The 18,538-nt window shown below is 40.2% G+C and overlaps 1 protein-coding gene across 1 annotated transcript in view; it reads left to right on the top strand.

The window, feature by feature from the left end:
- The window catches only part of GTF2F2 (general transcription factor IIF subunit 2), a 136,336-nt gene that overhangs the window by 15,861 nt on the left and 101,937 nt on the right, over positions 1–18,538 (top strand). The window contains exons 3-4 of the mRNA XM_070471201.1: positions 5,259–5,277; positions 6,476–6,620. Coding sequence (XP_070327302.1) covers positions 5,259–5,277; positions 6,476–6,620 — 164 coding nt within the window. The remainder of the gene's footprint in view (positions 1–5,258; positions 5,278–6,475; positions 6,621–18,538) is intronic.

The raw sequence follows: 18,538 nt of genomic DNA on the forward strand, positions 1-18,538 counted from the left end.
CCCAGGTCTCTCACATTGCAAGTGGTTTCTTTACCAGCTGAGCCACAGGGGAAGCCTATGCAAGCCCTAAGTACTGCTTTGATGCCTGAAGCATCTGTTAAAGATAGCATGCTAAATAGTCAATAACGGGTATGCTGCGATTTTTCTTGATCACTCTTTGGAAAAAATTTCAAACCCGTCCTTAGTTTAAAGCAGGTCTTTTATATAGTCACATCCAGTATGCCTAGGGTAGCCATGTCCCCATGTTATGGCCAGTTTACATGCTTTACAGTTTACGTAGTTTTCTGTGTGGTTATTAATAGTGTCCCCTCTCTCACTCCCAGAGTATCCTGGTTCTGGCAATAAATTGTATGTAACTGCTCTGCTGGCTCAGTCGGTAGAGAATCTGCCTGCAACGCAGGAGACCTGGTCCCTGGGTCGAGAAGATCCCCTGGAGCAAAAAGTAGCAACCCACTCCAGTATTCTTGCCAGGAGAATCCCATAGACAGAGGAGCCTGGCAGGCTATAGTCCATGGGGTCACAAAGAGTTGGACACAACTGAGAAATTAACACACACTTGCCCTTAATAATAACAGATGTATGTGAATTTTATATGTAGACTAAAAACCTAGCAGATTCTCCACCTAACGTGAAATATAATCTTGCCTTGTAGAAGAGCTTAGATGCTGTTAATGATGAGAACAGATATATAGTGATTGGTTCCCCAAGATTGCTGTAGAAATCCTTGAAAAGAGCTTGTTCTGGAGTATGTCTCCTAACTATCTCATTTATGTTTCTAATGTACTTATTTTTCATTCTTCTTACTGATTACTAGAGTCACTATTAAATATGTGTAGGATAAGCAAGGAATGGCTTAGCAGTGCATGTGACTAGGTTATCAAGACTTAATTTCAGCTAAATATGAGTCATCAAAGTTTTGTGGCTGTAAACAAAAGGCTTCATTTATTGGATGATTGTTGTTTCGAGTGAAGTGGGATGATAACCCCTCTTCTTTGTCAGTTAGCTTACAGGGCAAACATTGTGTTCCATTTTCAGTGCCCCACTTAGAGACGTGGACAAATAAGTTCATTCAGTGGAGTGAGACTAGGACAGTGAGAAAACTAAAATCAATTTCCTGTGAGGAACATTTGAAGGGACTGTGGCTGTTCAAGAGAAGATCTAGGGCAGACCAGGTGAAAGTATCTTGTTTTTAAAAACTAGAAGATGTATAATTAAGTATTGATGTTTAGAGGCAGAGTAACCCTTTATGGGTTATCTGAGTGGTTCAAAAAACATATATTTGGGTAAAAAAAAATGAAAAACAGCTAAGGTTTTAAAAACGCAATGTGCCATACTGATGAGTATAGACTCAGGAGTCAGTCAGCTCTGGGCTTTATCCAGACGCTGTCATTTACCAGCGATGTGACTCTGGAGAGGTTGCCCTTTCTTGTTTGCTTATCTGTTAAAAGGAGATGGTATTAATACCTCATGGATTCAGTGTGTGTAAGATACTTAGTAAGTGTTCACATGCTGTCATATCCCACATACTACCCAGCACTGCACAGATGCATCGAGTCTGATGTCCTCTCTCCCGCTCCCATCCCCCCGAGTTCATCAGCAGCACCGGCTTCCTGTGCGCTGGGCCGAGAGCGGGGAGAAACGTGTGGACGTCGATTCTAGCGAAGACAGGGTCCTGGGGCCGAGGACTCGAGGGAGACTGGGTGGGGAGGAGGCGGGCTGCCGCGGGCGCGGTTCTTGGCGCCTGAGAGGAGAGCCCAGTTGTGAGTAAGCTGAGGGTAGCAGCCCACTTTAACAGCGGTAACGTTTGGGCCGTTTTCATCAAGTGTTCCCCACCGCGTCCCTGAATCATTGTACTTGCATTTTTTTTAATACCTTTGAACATCGGGTGGGTATTGCATTTTAATTGGTTTACAGTTTTGCTTTAGTTGTTTAATTTTAAAACGAGCCTTTCTACATAACCATCCTGCCTCAGAAAACTTCAGTTTTCAAAATCTTTGATAAATGTCGTGTTTTACTGACAGTCATACAGTCTGTGATAATACAGCTTCTTTCAGAGATGTGTCATTTCTAGTTTTGTTTCTAAACACATTTAACATTCAGGGTCATGTGGGGGCCCACTAATAATGGAAAATATGCAAATACAAATCAGTGAGATAATTTTCTGTTATAAAAATTGACTGTGTACAACAGTGTTACACTGTTGATAGGAGTTTAAATCAGTACAGACTTTCTGAAGGGCAGTCTGGCAACACACATGTGTATTAATGCACATATGTATACACACACACACGTACGTATACGTACATATCATATACTCAAGCGCAGAGACACACTGCTGCTCAAAACAAAGTAGAATTTAACAGTCCACTCTTTTCTCTGCCAGTCAGCTCACACTTCAAGCATTATGTTCAGTTCTTGGTGCTATTGTTACAGAAAGACATTGAGAGACTCATTTCCCAGAGGGGAACTCAGACACTGAGAAAGCTAGGATATTAATAATAAAATCCTCGTGCCTTTGACCCAGCAATTCCATCAATTTCTAAAACCTACCCTGTCAGAATAACAAGTTAGTGATGCAAAGATTGATACACAAAGATAATCGTTTCAGCATTGTTTGTTATGGAGAAAAATGAGTAGCATTCTCAAATTTCTTAGTAAGGGATTAATTAAGTAAACTGGGGACATTTTTAAATTGTTTAATATTTTTAATTTGAAACAGTCTCAAGCCGCAGAAAAGCTGGAAGAACAATATAAAGAACTTTTCCACCATATAGATCCGTGTAACACAGCATCCTGTGACTTTTCAGGAATGTAATTTGAATGATTTCCTGTTTTCTAATGTATCATACATTGATATTAACAAGATATCTTTATAAAGTTAGAAATATCAAAAGCCACATTAACTGTTTCATTTTTGTTATTATTTTAATAAATATTTAAATCTCTAAAAGAAAGCAGTAAGGTTTCCCTTAGGGATATATCTCTTAAATTCAGAATGTGTTAAAGTATATACCTCACTGGGGGAAATAAAGAACTACTTTCTGACAAGGGCATTCTCTTTCGCAGTCACAGTTCACCCTTACAAATCTATGAATTACCAACCAAATAGTACTACTGCCTAATCATCAGACCTCACTTAAGGTTTGCCAGTTGTCTCAGTGATGTTTTACAGCAAAAGGATCCAGTTCACAATCTGGCATTACCTCCTGTTGTCAGGTCTCTCTAGTTTTCCTTACATCTGGGAATCCTGTTACAGTTATAAAATCCTGTTTGTAACTGTCCATGGATTGGGACTGTTTTTGTTTTTGCTTTCCCATTAAACTGAGACCTTGAGGATGAAGACCTGCACTCACGCCGTGCACTTGTCACAAGGCTGTGGGTGTGCAGCAAACCCTGAGTGCCGGTGAATGAATGAACCACTGAAGGAAGGCACAGGTTGGAACTCAACCAGTGTTGCTGAGAAAGTACTTTCCTAACTAGTCTTCGTGTCTATTCTATGTGTATTTTTTGGTATAAGTTTCTTGGATCATGTCTTTGTCCTTGTTATACTTTTGTTCTTAATCGCTCAGCAAACTCAGTGATTGATCATCAGCTAATAAATACCTCGTGTGAGCTTAGGGAGTTTAACCCTTTAAGTTTGAATGTAGATGTTAGATTTGGAGGAACTTTGAATATGGTACTTGTTATGAACTTTGTACTTGTTATACTTTTGTAGCGTTCCATTGCCTAAAGAATAAAGTCTGTGCTCTGTGCTGTGATATTCAAGATCTTTTATGGTCTGGTCCCATTTTTCCTTTATAGTTCATCTCCTACTATTCCTTATTTTGTACTTTCCCTCCCAGCCCACTCTGATCACATTTTTCTGATCAGACTCTTCCATAACTTTGCTTAGCTGTTTACTTTTGATACTAGTTCAAAAGTTGCCTCTTGCTGAGCCAATACTTCCCTCTTAAAATAGAAGAGATAGTGTTCTCCTGTCTGATCCTGGCATATTGTGGCTCTCTTAATTAAAGTTTATCTCATTTTATGGTTATGGGTTTAGCTTTTATATCTTCTGCTGGCTGGGAAAGGGGCCCTGCACTCAGTACTTTGCATATGACAGGTATTTAATACATTTTTTTAAAAATTAGGCTATTATTAGGGGGTACATTGATGCTGTATTGGTAAAAAACAATTTTAAAACATGTAATTCAAATAAATAAAAAATAGTATGGGACTTCTCTGGTGATACAGTGGATAGGAGTCTGCCTGCTAATGCAGGGGACACAGGTTCAATCCCTGGCCCAGGCAGATCCCACATGCTGAGGTGCAGCTGAGCCAGTGAGCCGCCCCTACTGAGGCCGCATGCTGCAGCTGCTGACGCCCACTTACCTGGAGCCTGTGCCGTGCAGCAAGGGAAGCCGCTCACTGAGACACTCTGCACACCACAGCTAGAGAGCAGCCCCTGCTCCCTGCAGCCAGAGAAAGCCTGTACACAACACGGGAGACTCGGCGCACCCAGAGATGGAAAATAGATTATAGAAATAGTATAGAGGGATGTTTACTGTAGCTGATAGTAGAAGATGTTAGCAGTAGAATCTTGGCTAATTTAAACATTTTTTTGGCTTGTCTGTAATAAAATTATTTCTGTGTGAGCATATTATTTAATAGAGAAGATTGCTTATAATTTTAAAATAAAAACTTTTGATCTTTAAGATTTTGTTAAGTAAATGAAACTTCTTCAGCTGGACAAAATAGTAAAATTTGTTGAAGTTCTCTATATCTGGTATTAAACATGCCATTCACATGCTGCTAAATGCTAAAAATACTCAAGAATTAAAATAAGAATTGTAATAAGATCATTATTTGGCTAAAATATTATTAGGGCAGGTTGTTACAGTGTTAAGAGACATGAGCTCATAACATCTAAGATATTCATTGGTGGGACTTCCCTGGTAGTTCAGTGGTTAGGACTCCATGCTTCCACTGCAGGGGACTCAGGGTTGATCCCTGGTCAGGGAACTAAGAACCCGTGTGTGGTGCAGTGCGGTCAAAAAATAAAATAAAATGAAATATTCATGTGGAATTAATGTGAATTTTTTTCTCCTATAGGATTATAAATAGAATAGTTAGGAGAACCATAGGTAAATATTAATCTCTGTAAATGTAATATTTTAATGTACATATGAAGTTGTGTTTCTTTTATTAATAGTTCTTAGCTTACATTTGGAAAAAACATGAAATTAAATAATTGAAATGTTTTCTTTCCTCTCTTTCAGAAATCAAGGAAGGACCGAGGTAAGATTATTTCTATGGAAATTTTATTTAAAACACAAGTTTATTTTACTGTGCATTAGAATTAGTAAAAAGAGGGTAGTGTTTGCTCTGGAAAACTCCACATGAAACTGGTGGCTGGTCAGGAAAACATAGTAGTGTAAATGCCACTCTTGTGTCAGTGAATAGGCTCCTTTCTAGTTGCTCATACTTAGCATTTTTCTACTTTGACTTAAATATCCCCTCTCTTAGTACTATGAAAACTAGTATTGTTTCAGTAACACTTTAACATTATTTCAGAGTGGCAAATGTATTTGACAGATTTTTGAAGGCCTTAGATTTTGACCCATTGAATCTAGGACATAATTTGTGGTACCTGTCACATAGTAGAGAGATACTTAAATAATACTTCATAATCTTTCTGTGTGATTGAAAGATCAGCACTTTAAGTTTATAAATCCCTTTGATGAAAAATTTGGGGAGATATGGTAAAAAGCATTTTGAAAGATTGGGTCTTTCAAAAAAGACCTACTGGGTCTTTTCATTCTAAACCTCAATATTGAGTTTTCCTTATAAATATTTAGTTGTATTTGTTGAAATATTTGAAAGTAAAACAGCACTGTGTACTCATATGGTAGTCATTGGATCTAAAAAAGAAAGCCATCCTCTGCTTATGGGAGTATTTAAGCTTTCTGAGTAAATAGATCACTTCCCCCTGCTTCAGGTAGTTGCTTTCGTAATACTTAAATGTTCACTCATTCAGCAAATACTGTTTTTCTTCTATGTGCCAGGCATTTTGCTTGGAGATGGGTGGATGAATGAATGGATGGATGGATAGTTCTGTTTGTCTATCCATCCATCCACCTAATATTTATTTATTTACGGGTATAAATATAACAAGACATGGTTCCTTGACTGCAGATACCTTAGGGAAACAAGTTACTTCTATTTTACAAATAGAATTTTTTCAGCCATAGACCAGAGGAAACATTTGAAAGCTATCTTTATAATGGTAGGTTAACCCCATTGTTCAGACAAATAGGAATAGATTCTCTTTTTATGGCTAATTATTAAAGCTTATTTGATAAAATTTTTAAAAATGCTTCATAAAATGATTGGAAAAGAGTCACAGTAAAATATTTGATTTATAGTCACAGTTTCTGTACAGATACTTTGAATACAAAAGTATATTGTAATAAGCTCTCGTTAATGTGTCTACTAGGTTTCATTTACTTTGAATGAGGATCTTGCAAATATTCATGATATTGGTGGAAAACCGGCTTCAGTCAGTGCTCCTAGAGAACACCCATTTGTCTTACAAAGTGTTGGAGGACAGACATTAACCGTGTTCACTGAGGGCTCCTCAGGTGAGTGGGCACAGAATCACTTAAATGCAGCTCCTACACCTGTTGTGTGGATTCTCTCTCTCAACACGCTCTCGAAGGTCACTCCCAGGGCCCTTCCACCTGTGGTTCTTTCTGCCTCTGATTCACATCATGCTGCTTCTCTGCTCGGTGCTTGAAGTCCTTTCCTGTGATTGAGGAATTTTTGGCTGTTACTGGACGGGTTTAGTTTCCATTTGGGGCATGAAGAAATAGAACAAAGCAGATGGAAGAGTGTGGTGCATCAAGCTGTCTTCTAGGATGTTGAGGAAACAGTATTATGAGTTTTGCCAAGATAAGGTCATCCTTGCCTGTTTTGGTAAATTGATATTCAGCAACTGTAAATTGTGTTTTAAAAAATACTGCTTAATACTAGGGAATATTTAGTCAAAATATAGGAAATACTTTGGCTCTTATACGCTTTCTTTATTTCTTAATGCATAGGGATTGACTTCTTTTAATTGGTATCGACTTCTAAGAAACTCTGTGCATAGTTTTTAATTTTGTGTGTTTGCTCTTTAATGTTTTAATAGCTCAGTAAAAGGGGAGCAGGTGTTTCAGTTTATGAATTAAATATAGAGGGGACTTTTTTGGTGGCATATGTAAGAGTCTATGTTCATTTTCATTGTTTCTTGGTTTTGAAGCTTCACTGAATTTGCAATATTACTAGTAAAGCAACAGGCCACCTCATTTTAATAGAACTAATTTCTCATACCTAGTTCAGAAGGTTTATTTGGTTGTATAAAAGAAAAACATCCATGGTTTTTGTTGTATTTTCATTAAACATTACAAAGAAAGCTGTAACAAATTATATGTTAAGAATATCATTGTTTTAACAGAATATACAGTTGATCCTTGAAAAATGGGAAGGTTAAGGGCACCAACACTCACGGTTGAAAACATAGGTGTAGTTTACAGTGGGCTCTTCGTGTCCAGGGCTCCTTCATGTTTGCAGTGGTGTGTGCTTGAAGTCAGCAGCTATAGATTGAATAGTGCTGCTGTTTTCACCATTGAGAAGAACCTGCATTGAAGCAGCCCCTGAGGTTCAAGCCCTGCTCTTCAGGGTCGGCGGTGCTCCAGCAGAGTCTGTGCTGTCTTAGACTCCCACTGTCTGCATAAGCTGGTGTCGGAGAATCAGTGGTTTTTTTTTTTTTTCCCTTGGATGTAGAATTTAGAAAGTGGTAAATTGTAAATTTTCTGTGATGTGGTTTAAAGTCAAGGAAAGTGAAATTGTTAGTTACTCAGTTGTGTCCAGATCTTTTCGAGCTCATGGACTGTAGCCCACCAGGCTCCTCTGTCCATGGAATTCTCCAGGCAAGAATACTGGAGTGGGTTGCCATTCCCTCTCCAGGGATCGAACCTGGGTCTCCTGCACTGCAGGCAGATTCTGTACCATCAGCCACCAGGGTTTGTTTTATCTCATTATTCTGTTGCCATAATTTGTAGTGTAATATTAAGGGAAGTAGAGATTGTTAAACATATGCGTTTTCTCCTGTAGAAGATCCAACCATTCAACAAATATTTATTGTGTGCCTCATTGTGCAGTGCACAGCATAGGCAGAATTAGTCTAGCAACTGGTTGGATTTAATAAGACCTATTTAACCTGTGAGGTTTTCTCTACTTTTATGGTTGTTCCTGGAGTGGAAGAGGTGTGGCACCAAGATGGTTAAAAAGAAAGCAGAGTCTGAAAAAAAAGCCTGAGGTGGGGAAACTTGTACTTCCTTGGTAGAAAACTGCACCCTGTTTCAGACTTCTTACCTCTTATCAGGTTGACTCGTTGCTGGTACTTATACAAAAGACGGTGACTTGGAAAGCTGAGGTTTGTTATCCTCAAAATTAATCTTCCGTATTTAATCTTGTGAATCCTTTCATTAGTGTTGTGCTCTTCCTGAACATCTTGTATTCACCTTTGGGGTCACAGTGTACTCCAAGGTGAATATGGATTATGAGGATTATCTTGCCAGGAATATGGAAAAGGATCAAGATTGTCCTTCTTCTGGAGTTTGTACAGTATGTTCTTTGTAGAGCTGTGATAATGCAAGTGAGGCCGAAGTTGCCGTTAGATGGTGCACACTACATGGGAAGTCTTTGGTGCCTAATCAGTCCTTCTGTCTCATTGTCATTGTTCCCTAACTCTCTTTGCACCTTTCTTTTATATATATATATATATATTTATTTATTTTATTTGGCTGCTTTGGGTCTTAGTTACAGCATGTGGGGTCTAGTTCCCTGACCAGGAATCTAACCTGGGTCCCCTCCATTGGGAGCACAGTGTCTTAGCCGCTGGACCACCAGGGAAGTCCCTTTTTGCATCTTTTTGTGGTTTAATTTCCTCGAGAACAAAGGTGGAAGCTGGAGGCTGTTGCAGTAATCCCGGGAAGAGCTGACAGATTTGTATCAGCCTGGTAACAGCAACAAAGGTCTAGTCTCTCACCTGATGTCCAGTCCCATCCTTCGTTGTCTTAACAGACAGTCCACTTGGATTTCTCATCATCTGAAATGCAGAAGATACAAAATCAAGTTGACTTCTTCACTCTTTTATTCTCCGTATGTCTGTATTTCTGTCAGTAATGCATCGTTCTGTTCTGAGCCTGCTCTGACTCTCACATTCAGTCAGTTGCTTGTCAGGTCATTTCTGTCGTAGAAATACACATTTCCTTCTTGCTTTTTTTTAAAAAATATTCATTTTTATTTATTTGGCTCTGCCTGATCTTAACTGCGGCTCGTGCAGTGTGTTTTAGTTGTGGCCTGTGAAATCTGATTCCCTGACGAGGGACTGAGCTTGATCCCCCTCCATTGAGAGTGCGGAGTCTCAGCCACCGAATCCCCAGGGATGAACCTCATACACATTTCCTGATACCACTTAGCCCACCGTCCTCTGAACACCTCAGCTGTCCTCTCTCCCCTCCAAGCCGCTGGAACCCCATCTCCCTCCCCAGAGCCTCCGACCCACTGCCTCTCCCCCTTCCCTTGTTTTCCTCGGCCAGGGGTTGGTTTGCTTTCTGCAGTCATAGCCGTCTCCCTTATGACTCTGGTCTTTGCTGACTCCGTTCATCTAGACTTTGACGGCAGTAAGGTTTGTGTCACTTACTTTGTCCCTGAATTAAGCCTTACGGGCAGAGGACCATGTCTCATGCTTATCGCCAGCGTGTCTCATATAGCACTGAACACAGCACATGGGCTTGCTAAAGCAGATATGCATTGAAATAGTTGATTTTCTCCTAAGAATTACTGGTATTCTAAAGGCATTCTATAGAGTGATTTTAAGTGAGATGGCTTGTTAGTGACAAAGGATAGATTTTCTTATTTCAAAGTTAAGTCTTTTTCTTAAGACACTTGAGATTCAAAATTGAATATTAAATTCCTTTGTTCCCTACTTTATTTCTTGCTCATTATGTTTTTGTTTTGGCGTGAATGATTCTTTTTCTTTGCCAATCTGGTTAGTTCAGTGCTCTGTGATGTGACGCTTGGTTGACCACTAGACACGTTATCATGTTGCTTGGTGCATTTCCTGTGTGCTGAGAATCAGTTATATAATTTTCAGAGGTTTGAATTAACCTTTATGTGTATCTGTGTGTGCTTTATAGCACTCAAACTACTGCTGTTTTCTTCTGTTGAATTTTTTTCTTATCACTGCTTTTACGTGAATTTTGCTGTTGTGTAAATTATCACCATCTGCATAGTGCTAGTTGCCATTGAAATGGAACTCTGAGTTGTTTTTTTTTTAAGTATAGTTGATTTACAATGTTGTGTTAATTTACAATGTTGTGTGTTAATTTCTGCCATACAGCAAATGATTCAGTTTTATACACATAACATTCTTTTAAAAATTCTTTTGGTTTATGGTTTATCATAGCTCCATGTGCTATACAGTTGGACCTTGTTTATCAATTCTGTGTATGATGGTTTTCTGTGTCTATGAGTCTCTTTCTGTTTTGCAAATAAGTATCATGTTTTTAGATTTCACATATGAATGATATAATGCATTTGTCTTTGACCTACTTCACTTAGTATGATAGTCTGTACTACATTGCTACTACGTTGCTACAACTGGCATTATTCCATTCTTTTTTGTGGCTGAGTGGTATTCCAGTGTAAATACTGCATCATCTATCCATTCATCTGTTGGTGAACATTTAGGTTGTCTCCATGTCTTAGCTATTGTGAGTAGTGCTGCTATGAACATAGGGGTGGCACATATCTCTTTGAATTATAGTTGAATTATATTCTTGTTACATTTGCTGTGGTACAGAGTACCCTATATCATGCTATATTCTCATAACTATTTGGTTTAGGAAAATTGAAGGAACTTTTTGTTAATGTTTACATCTTTTTTGTCATTAAGCAGTGATAGTTAACAGAAATGGACCATCTATTATACACTTATTTTGTCCACTGTGTTGAGTACTTCTTAGCAATTATTTCACACAACAAGCCATGGTGGAAACCATTGTCATTTAATTGATGAGAGAAACGGAGTTTACTTAGGATATAATTTGACCAACATGCAGCTGGTAGACCGGTGCCCTTAATTATCATACTAGTGGTTTTCAGAATGTAGGTGCAAAATTAATTTTGTGAGTAACTGACAGCTTTGAAAAAAAGAAATTGAATGGGGAAGAAAATGAACTTTTATATTTAGGAACATTTCAAACACATTCTGAAGTAGAATAATATAAACTCACCCAGCTTTTTTAAGGTGCTGTTTGTAATTAAGAGGGGCTTCCCAGGTGACTTGGTGGTAAGGAATTGACCTGCCAAGCAGGAGATGTGGGTTCAGTCCCGGGTCGGGGGTGATCCCCTGGAGAAGTGAATGGCAATGCACTTAAGCATTCTTGCCTGGGAAATCCCATGGACAAAGGAGCCTGGCAGGCTACAGTCCATGGGGTTGCAAAGAGTCAGACATGACCTAGTGACTAAACAGCAGCAGCAGTGGTTAAAAACATATTACTTTTGTAAAAAGATATTTCCCTTTTTTCAAATATGTTTGCACCCCTCATTTTCCTGCTGCATTTTATTTCTAAGCCTTTATAAAATCTATAAATCACTGTGATTTTATCTAAATGATATATCGCTTCACTTACAAACCTCAGTTCCTTTGTAAATTGCCTATTGGGTTTGCCCTGCAGAAACAAAAATAATTTGTCTGATCATTGTCTGCAAATTATGAGTATGTTTTTAACCTGCCACTTTCCAGATATAAAGCTGTGTTTCTATATTATGTAGTGCAGTGATTGCCACCTGGAAGGCTGCTTTGCAGCATTTTTTAGGAGACATTTTTGAGGACTTCCCTGGTGGCTCAGTGGTAAAGAATCCACCTGCCAGTGCAGGAGCCGCAGGAGACTTGGGTTCAGTCCCTGGGTCAGGAAGTCCCCCTGGCAATGGAAATGGCAACCCACTCCAGTCTTCTTGACTGGAGAATCCCATGGACGGAGGAGCCTGGCGGGCTACAGTCCATGGGGTCACAGGGAGTTGAACTGAGTGACTGATACGTACACAGAGACATTTTTGACTGTCATCCTGGGTACGTGCTCCTGGCACGGAGTAATTGGGGATGTCACCAGACAACCTGCTGTGCACAGAACCACTCCTTGCAGCACAGAACTGTCCAGCCCAAAATGTCGGTAGTGCCGAGGATGAGAAACCCTCCTCTTGTAGGAAGGAAGGTGTTATTTTAAGTGGACAAGCTACTTGGTATAACTACTGGTGAGATTAAAGTTATAAAATAAAAAAAAAATTTTTTTTGATGGCGCCAACAGGAGTGATGAGAACCTGTTCACCACACCAGTAGCTGGTTTTTTTTTGTTCTTCTCCTGTTCTTCCCCTGCCCCTCCTGCTGCTGCTGTTTTTCTCCCTTTTGTTGTATCAGAAGATATTTCTGTGCCTTTAGGGGACTGCTTTTGAGGTTTTAGCTTAACTTTTAGTTGGAGCATTTATTCTGTTTACATTTAAGATAACTATCAATGTGTGTACTCCTATCGCCATTTTCTTAATTGTTTGGGGTTTGCTTTTTTTTTGGGGGGGGGTTTGTTTTTGTAGGTCTTTTTTCCTCCTTCCTCTTTCTGTCTCATCTCTTGTGTTTCCCACCCAGAGAAGTTCCTTTAGCCTTGTTGTAAAACTGGATTGGTGGTGCTGTATTCTCTCAGCTTCTGCTGGTCTGTAAAGCTTTTGATTTCGCCATGGAATCTGAATTGAGAGCCTTGTGGGTTGATTGCTTTTGGTTGTAGGTTTTTCGCTTTCAACACTTTAAATATATCCTGCCACTCCCTTCTGGCCTGCAGCTTAACTTTTCATTGTGGAAAAAAATTTAAGCGTATGTGAAAGTAGAGAAATAGTATAGTAAAACTCCATGTGCCTGTCATCTAACTTCAGACGTCAGCATTTGGTCAGTCTTGTTTCAGCTCTTCCCCAGCCACTGTTCTTTGTACCTCACAGGGTCATTTTAAAGACAGCCCCACACAACATATCATTCCACCCTTAAATTCTTAGTACATTGTCTCTGTAAGGATTCCTTTTTTAAAGATACATAAGCACAGTAGCGTTATGGTACCTAAAAAAAAAAGGGCATTAATTGCAAAATACCATCATAGATGTCACCAGTGGAAACTGTTTAATGCTCACACTCCAGTGTTTCTTGATTTTTTTCCCCCTCTTTACGTTCTGTTTTCTGATTTATGGTTCAGCTGTATGTGAAATCACAGTGATTTGCAATTTTATAGCCTACGTTATCCACTTGAACAGGTACCACTGGAGAAAATACAATTCATCAAGTCATTTGTATTACTGCGAAGGCATGGAGCAATCTTTCTGCAGAACTGTTTGAGAAATTTGGCTGACAAAGAAGTGACAGAATAGAAAATCATTTTTAGAGCTGTATGTACCAAGGCACCAATGTGAAATTTGTAACACTGTTGGAGGGGAAAATACTTAAGTGATGTTTACTGAATGTCATGCATTATTTTCAGATTGCATAAAATTAAAGTTAAAAAATACATACATTTAGAAAAAAGATCTTGTCAATGCAGTATGACCAAACTCTAAAGAAATAGAGGGCTTTTAAAAGAAAAACTAACAGTAAAATAGAAGCAGTATAAGAATTTATATGATGACTGGACTAAAGGTGTTATTTAATTCAGTATAATTTCTTTGAGTAGGGAATGTGCTAGTGTATCTCGGTAAAGCAGTAGGGATATACAATTTGTATATAAACCTCAATTTAAAATATTAATTTCTTGTTTCTTTAAACATACTTTTATTTATTTACTCACTGGCTGTGCTGGGTCTTTGCTGCTGCGTGGGCTTTCCTCCAGTTGCGGCAAGCAGGGGCCGCTCTCTGGTTGTGTGCGGGCTTCTCCCTGCAGTGGCTTCTCTTGGTGCAGGGCACGAGGCACGTGGGGTCTTCCCGGATCAGGGATTGACTCCATGTCTTCTGCACTGGCAGATGGATTCTTTATCACTGAGCCACCAGGGAAGCCTTAGAATATTAATTTCTTGAAAAATTAAAGAAATTGATCATGAAGAATAGAGAAACCAATTTCATCTAGGTTGAGTTTAAGTTTAAACCTCTTGAAAGTTAGGTCAGTTTATGTCTTTAGTGCAGAATGACTTAGTAAACATTTTAAAACTCTGGAATAAAACCTTATTCCTCCGTGTTTATTCCAACTTGTTAGAAATAGGCAGCTGTGGCCTGGCCAGAGGTGAAACCCTGAAAGTGTGCTTTCTGAAAGACTGTTTGAAAAGAAATTCAGCTGAAGTCTTTTTTAAAATTTATTTTAAGGACCATGTGTATGTGTCAACCCTCAGTGTCTTGCTTGTTCTGTGTCATTAACTATTCCAAAAGAAGAAGGTGGGGGGAACCCTACAGACACATAACTGTTTTCACATTTTTTCCCTCTTCCTTTAAAAGAGCTTTTCTGGAGAATGTTTTATGTTTGGAAGTTGTAGCCTTCTCCTTCTCACAGAGAAAAAAAGCACACCACCCAGGGTTATTTACAGCTTTGGTTTCTTTTATATAACTACACACAACTTCATGACTGTGAGGATTTGGTAGATTTTTTTCTTACTTTGTAACTTGTTATATATCATAGCTAAACAGTTTTTTTGAGAAGAGCACCTATATTGTTCAGCAAAGGGAAAATATCTGGTGATTTGGAGCGGTTCTTAATCTCTTTTCTGCGTCTTCTAGGTGACGGGTGATGTTCCTTACATTCCCAAGTTAGGGACAGGTTGCCGTGGTTTAGGAACTGTGGCGTTCGTGTCATAGTTGCTCTGGGTATTCGCCCCGCCCCCACGATCCGTCAGCCCTAGCCGTTCCTGGGCACAATGGCCAGCGCCTACACCTCAGCATCTCTCTGCGTCTGCTGGCCTGGGGGGTGGGTCAGAAATGACAGGGTGTCAGCCCTCACCCTGGGAGCCAGTGTGGAAAGGACTCGGTGGGCGAGTACCCAGCTCGCCTAGTGCTCGGGTCGAGTCGCCCAGGCGCGTCCTGCGCCGTCTCGCAGAGTTCTCCGCACAGCGCCGCCTGTCCACAGCGCTGTGCGGCCGCTCCTGTTTTCTGGACGCAGCTCTTTAGTGACTTCATTCCCCTCCCTGCCTCTCTTCTCCAGTCCTCTTCCAGTGGTTCCTGGGATCGCCTCACCAACAAACTACCTGGGAACCTTTGGAGCTTCTGGAGGAACACTGACCAAGACAGAGATAGTGAACTGTAGTGCTCTCTCTATTCACGAACTGAAAGCGGTGTCTTTATAGGGGTCGCCTTGGCGCCCACCTCCTGCTTTGGCCGTGCCGCTTGGTGTATGGGGTCGTAGTTCTCTGATCAAGGATTGAACCCATGCCCTCAACAGGGAAAGCCTGGACTCCTAACCACTGGACCACCAGGGAATTCCCTGGCACACACCCCTTTTTAAAAAATTGTGGACCAAATGTGGTATTATAATCCTTTTTAAATTAACACCATACTTCACAACTGACCATGTCTACTCACACTAGTATTTTTGTGAGAGTTCTGGTGTGTTCTCTGATCCTCTGCCTTCTCTCTTGAGGGGTCTGTGCATCCAAGAGATTTTAGACCCTAATGTGTTTTCTGGGGGCACTGCACATGAAGCAGGCTCTAAGTGACCCAGATATCCCGAGCCTGAGGTTCAGGAAGGTTTTATCCAGGGAGTCAAGATGCGACTTTGGGCCAGGTCAGTTTCTCGTGGTTGTGTCACTGCCTCCAATCACCACCTGTTTCTGCTGCTGTCCCCGTCCGTGCCGGTCACCGACCACTGTCGTCCTCCTCACCTGGCTCTGCTCCCACCAGGATGGCGGGTCACGCTGCTGTTGCCTTCACCCGGCTCTGCCTCAGCTCCCCGCAGGCCCCGGGGCAGTGCTGCTGCCAGCCCTGCCCTTCTCCTCGCCGGGGCTCTTCCGGTTCCCCCCTGAGCTGCGGTTGTGATGCTGGTCGAGTGTTCTCAGGTGCTGCTGCCCCTCCCCTGTTCTGGATTTCAGCACCTAGTCTTTCATTTATGTAGTTCTCTGGATTCTCCAGCTTTTTGAAATAACGACTTCAGAGCCACAGACCTTTCTCATTAGAATATAATTTACTCAGGAAGACAGCTGCAAGGGGAAAACAATACACGGTATCTCATTAGTGGAAGAAGCTATCATTTGTTGGGGACAATTTTATTTCAAGACTGTAAAATTCATGAAAAGTAATTCAAATAAATTAACTGCATCACTGATTCAGCTGGCATTCACTTTCCACCAAAGCCTGTACTTTCTTCAAAGTCTTGTCAGAGAAGAATATTAAAAGATGTTAAGTGGGAGAAAGAGAAATTAATTGGAGCCTATTTGATAACTTCACCAGACTGTGTGTCTCACAAAGATAACCACAGTGTCTCTTCAAAAAAAAAGAAAAAAAGAAAAATACATAAATAAATAAAATGCTAGAACCATGACCCATGACTCTGGTTGGTTTCTTAACATGTTATTAGTCCTTTAGAAGTTTAATGTTTCTGATATTGCAGTATTTCTAAATGGTATTGGTTATGCCAGGTAAGACTTAGGCTTAAAAGATAAAAAAAAAAATCTGTATTAAGAAGGAAAAAGTTACTCAAGATCTGTAAGCGATTAGTCTAGACAATTCAGTATTGAATCTGTGAATTCAAAAAGCTTACCTACCAATGTTTCCTGTTTTGATCTGAGTCGTGGTTGCATGAATACATTCACTTTGTGAATTTCCATCAAAGCTGGAAATTTATGATTTGTGTACTTTTCTTCATTAAAAATTTTATTATCAGAGGAGGCAGAAAACACATTTTTCTAAAAAATCCAGCAGCCAGCTCTCTTAGTTGGTTCAACAAAGTTAAATCACAGGTATTAAATCACCTTGTATTAGTTTGCTAGGGCTGCCGTAACAAAATGCCACAGACTGAGTAGCTTAAAAGACAAATTTATTTTCTCACTGTTCTGGAGGCTGGAAGTCCAAGATGAAGGTGCTGGCAGGTTTGGTTTCTCCTGAGGCCTCTCTCCTTGGCCTGCTGGCGGCCGCCCCCTTACTGCCCGTTTACATGGCCTTCCCTCTGCACACACGTACCCCTCGTGTCTCTTTGTGACCAAGTTTCATCTTGTAAGGACACCAGGCACGTGGCCCACCCTAGCTCTTGAATACAGTAACTGTGGAGTTGCAGTGTACTGTCTTTGTCTTGGTTTGGTTTCTCCAGAAGTTCACCCTGTGGGTTATGATGTGACATTTGGTTGCGAACCCGAGAATGACTGCAGTGCAGGGTGATGTCTGCCGCGTAGTCTACGTGTCACTGGAAAGTAGTGTATACTTGAGTCAATGGAGTCGTGTTGGCTGAATTTATAGAATTAGGAGGAGTGCCATTTAAATGGTGGTTTTCTCATATTATTAGTGGACAGGGAAATGCCTATTGACCCAGACCATTTCTGAATGGGAATGTGTGTGTGTGTGCCTGCACATGTGCAGGGTTGTGGTGGTAATGGAATATTGGTTGGAAGGGACCTTATTTTACTAATAAAGGTAATTCTGACATTCAAAGATGGTGGCTCTGCTGCACAGTTAAAAGGAGAGTGTATTGGGAGAATAAAAAGTCATAGACTGAAGGGGAGTTTTAGTACTAGGCCAAGCGTATGTTAGGACAAGACATTCAAGGATATATTGGTTCATTATTAAAGTAAAATAGAAAGCAGCAAGCTTTGGACTGTTGAAACTGCCGCCCCGCAGCTGTAGTATCTTTTAACTTGGCAAACATGGCTCTCGTCACGCTTTTTCTGTTTGTTTGTTTTTTAGTTAAATTTCAAAGATAGAAGAGGAAGTGCTTAAAGATTATCAGGTTTAGCAATGAACTCACAAATATAACTCACAAACTGATGTGTGTTACGGCTACTAGGATAGAAGAGCCTGGCGGACTAAAGTCTACAGGATCCCGGAGTTGGACACAGCTGAGTGGCTAACACACACTCGGCTGCTGAAATACTGCCGGTATGACAAGTGAACCCACTCTGCACGCCTATTTTATTTGGCTCAGTTTTTTTTTTTTTTTTAATGAATACTGAGATTCTAGACAAGGCATTTCTTCTTCAGAGGGCCAGGATAGTAACCATTATTCCTTATTATACTTATTATACTTAGCTGTTTTGCATAATTATTTTACCTGCCCCGTCTCAGAAAACATTTGGATTAGAGACTGCCTAATTTTAGTTCAGTCTGTTTTTTTGAGGCAGGGAAATTGTTCTGAATGCCTTTGAGAAGTAGAACTGGAGACCAGTTTTTGTTATTCTGTGTCCATGTCCTTCCTGCCATGGAAAGAAGTGAAGAGATAAGAAAAAGCCAAGTTGTATGTCTTTGGACATAGGACAGAATGATAATAAGCTCTGTAGTTTTTGCTTTAGGAGTCTG

This window comes from Odocoileus virginianus, chromosome 8 (genome assembly GCF_023699985.2).
Source record: "Odocoileus virginianus isolate 20LAN1187 ecotype Illinois chromosome 8, Ovbor_1.2, whole genome shotgun sequence".
NCBI lineage: Eukaryota > Metazoa > Chordata > Mammalia > Artiodactyla > Cervidae > Odocoileus > Odocoileus virginianus.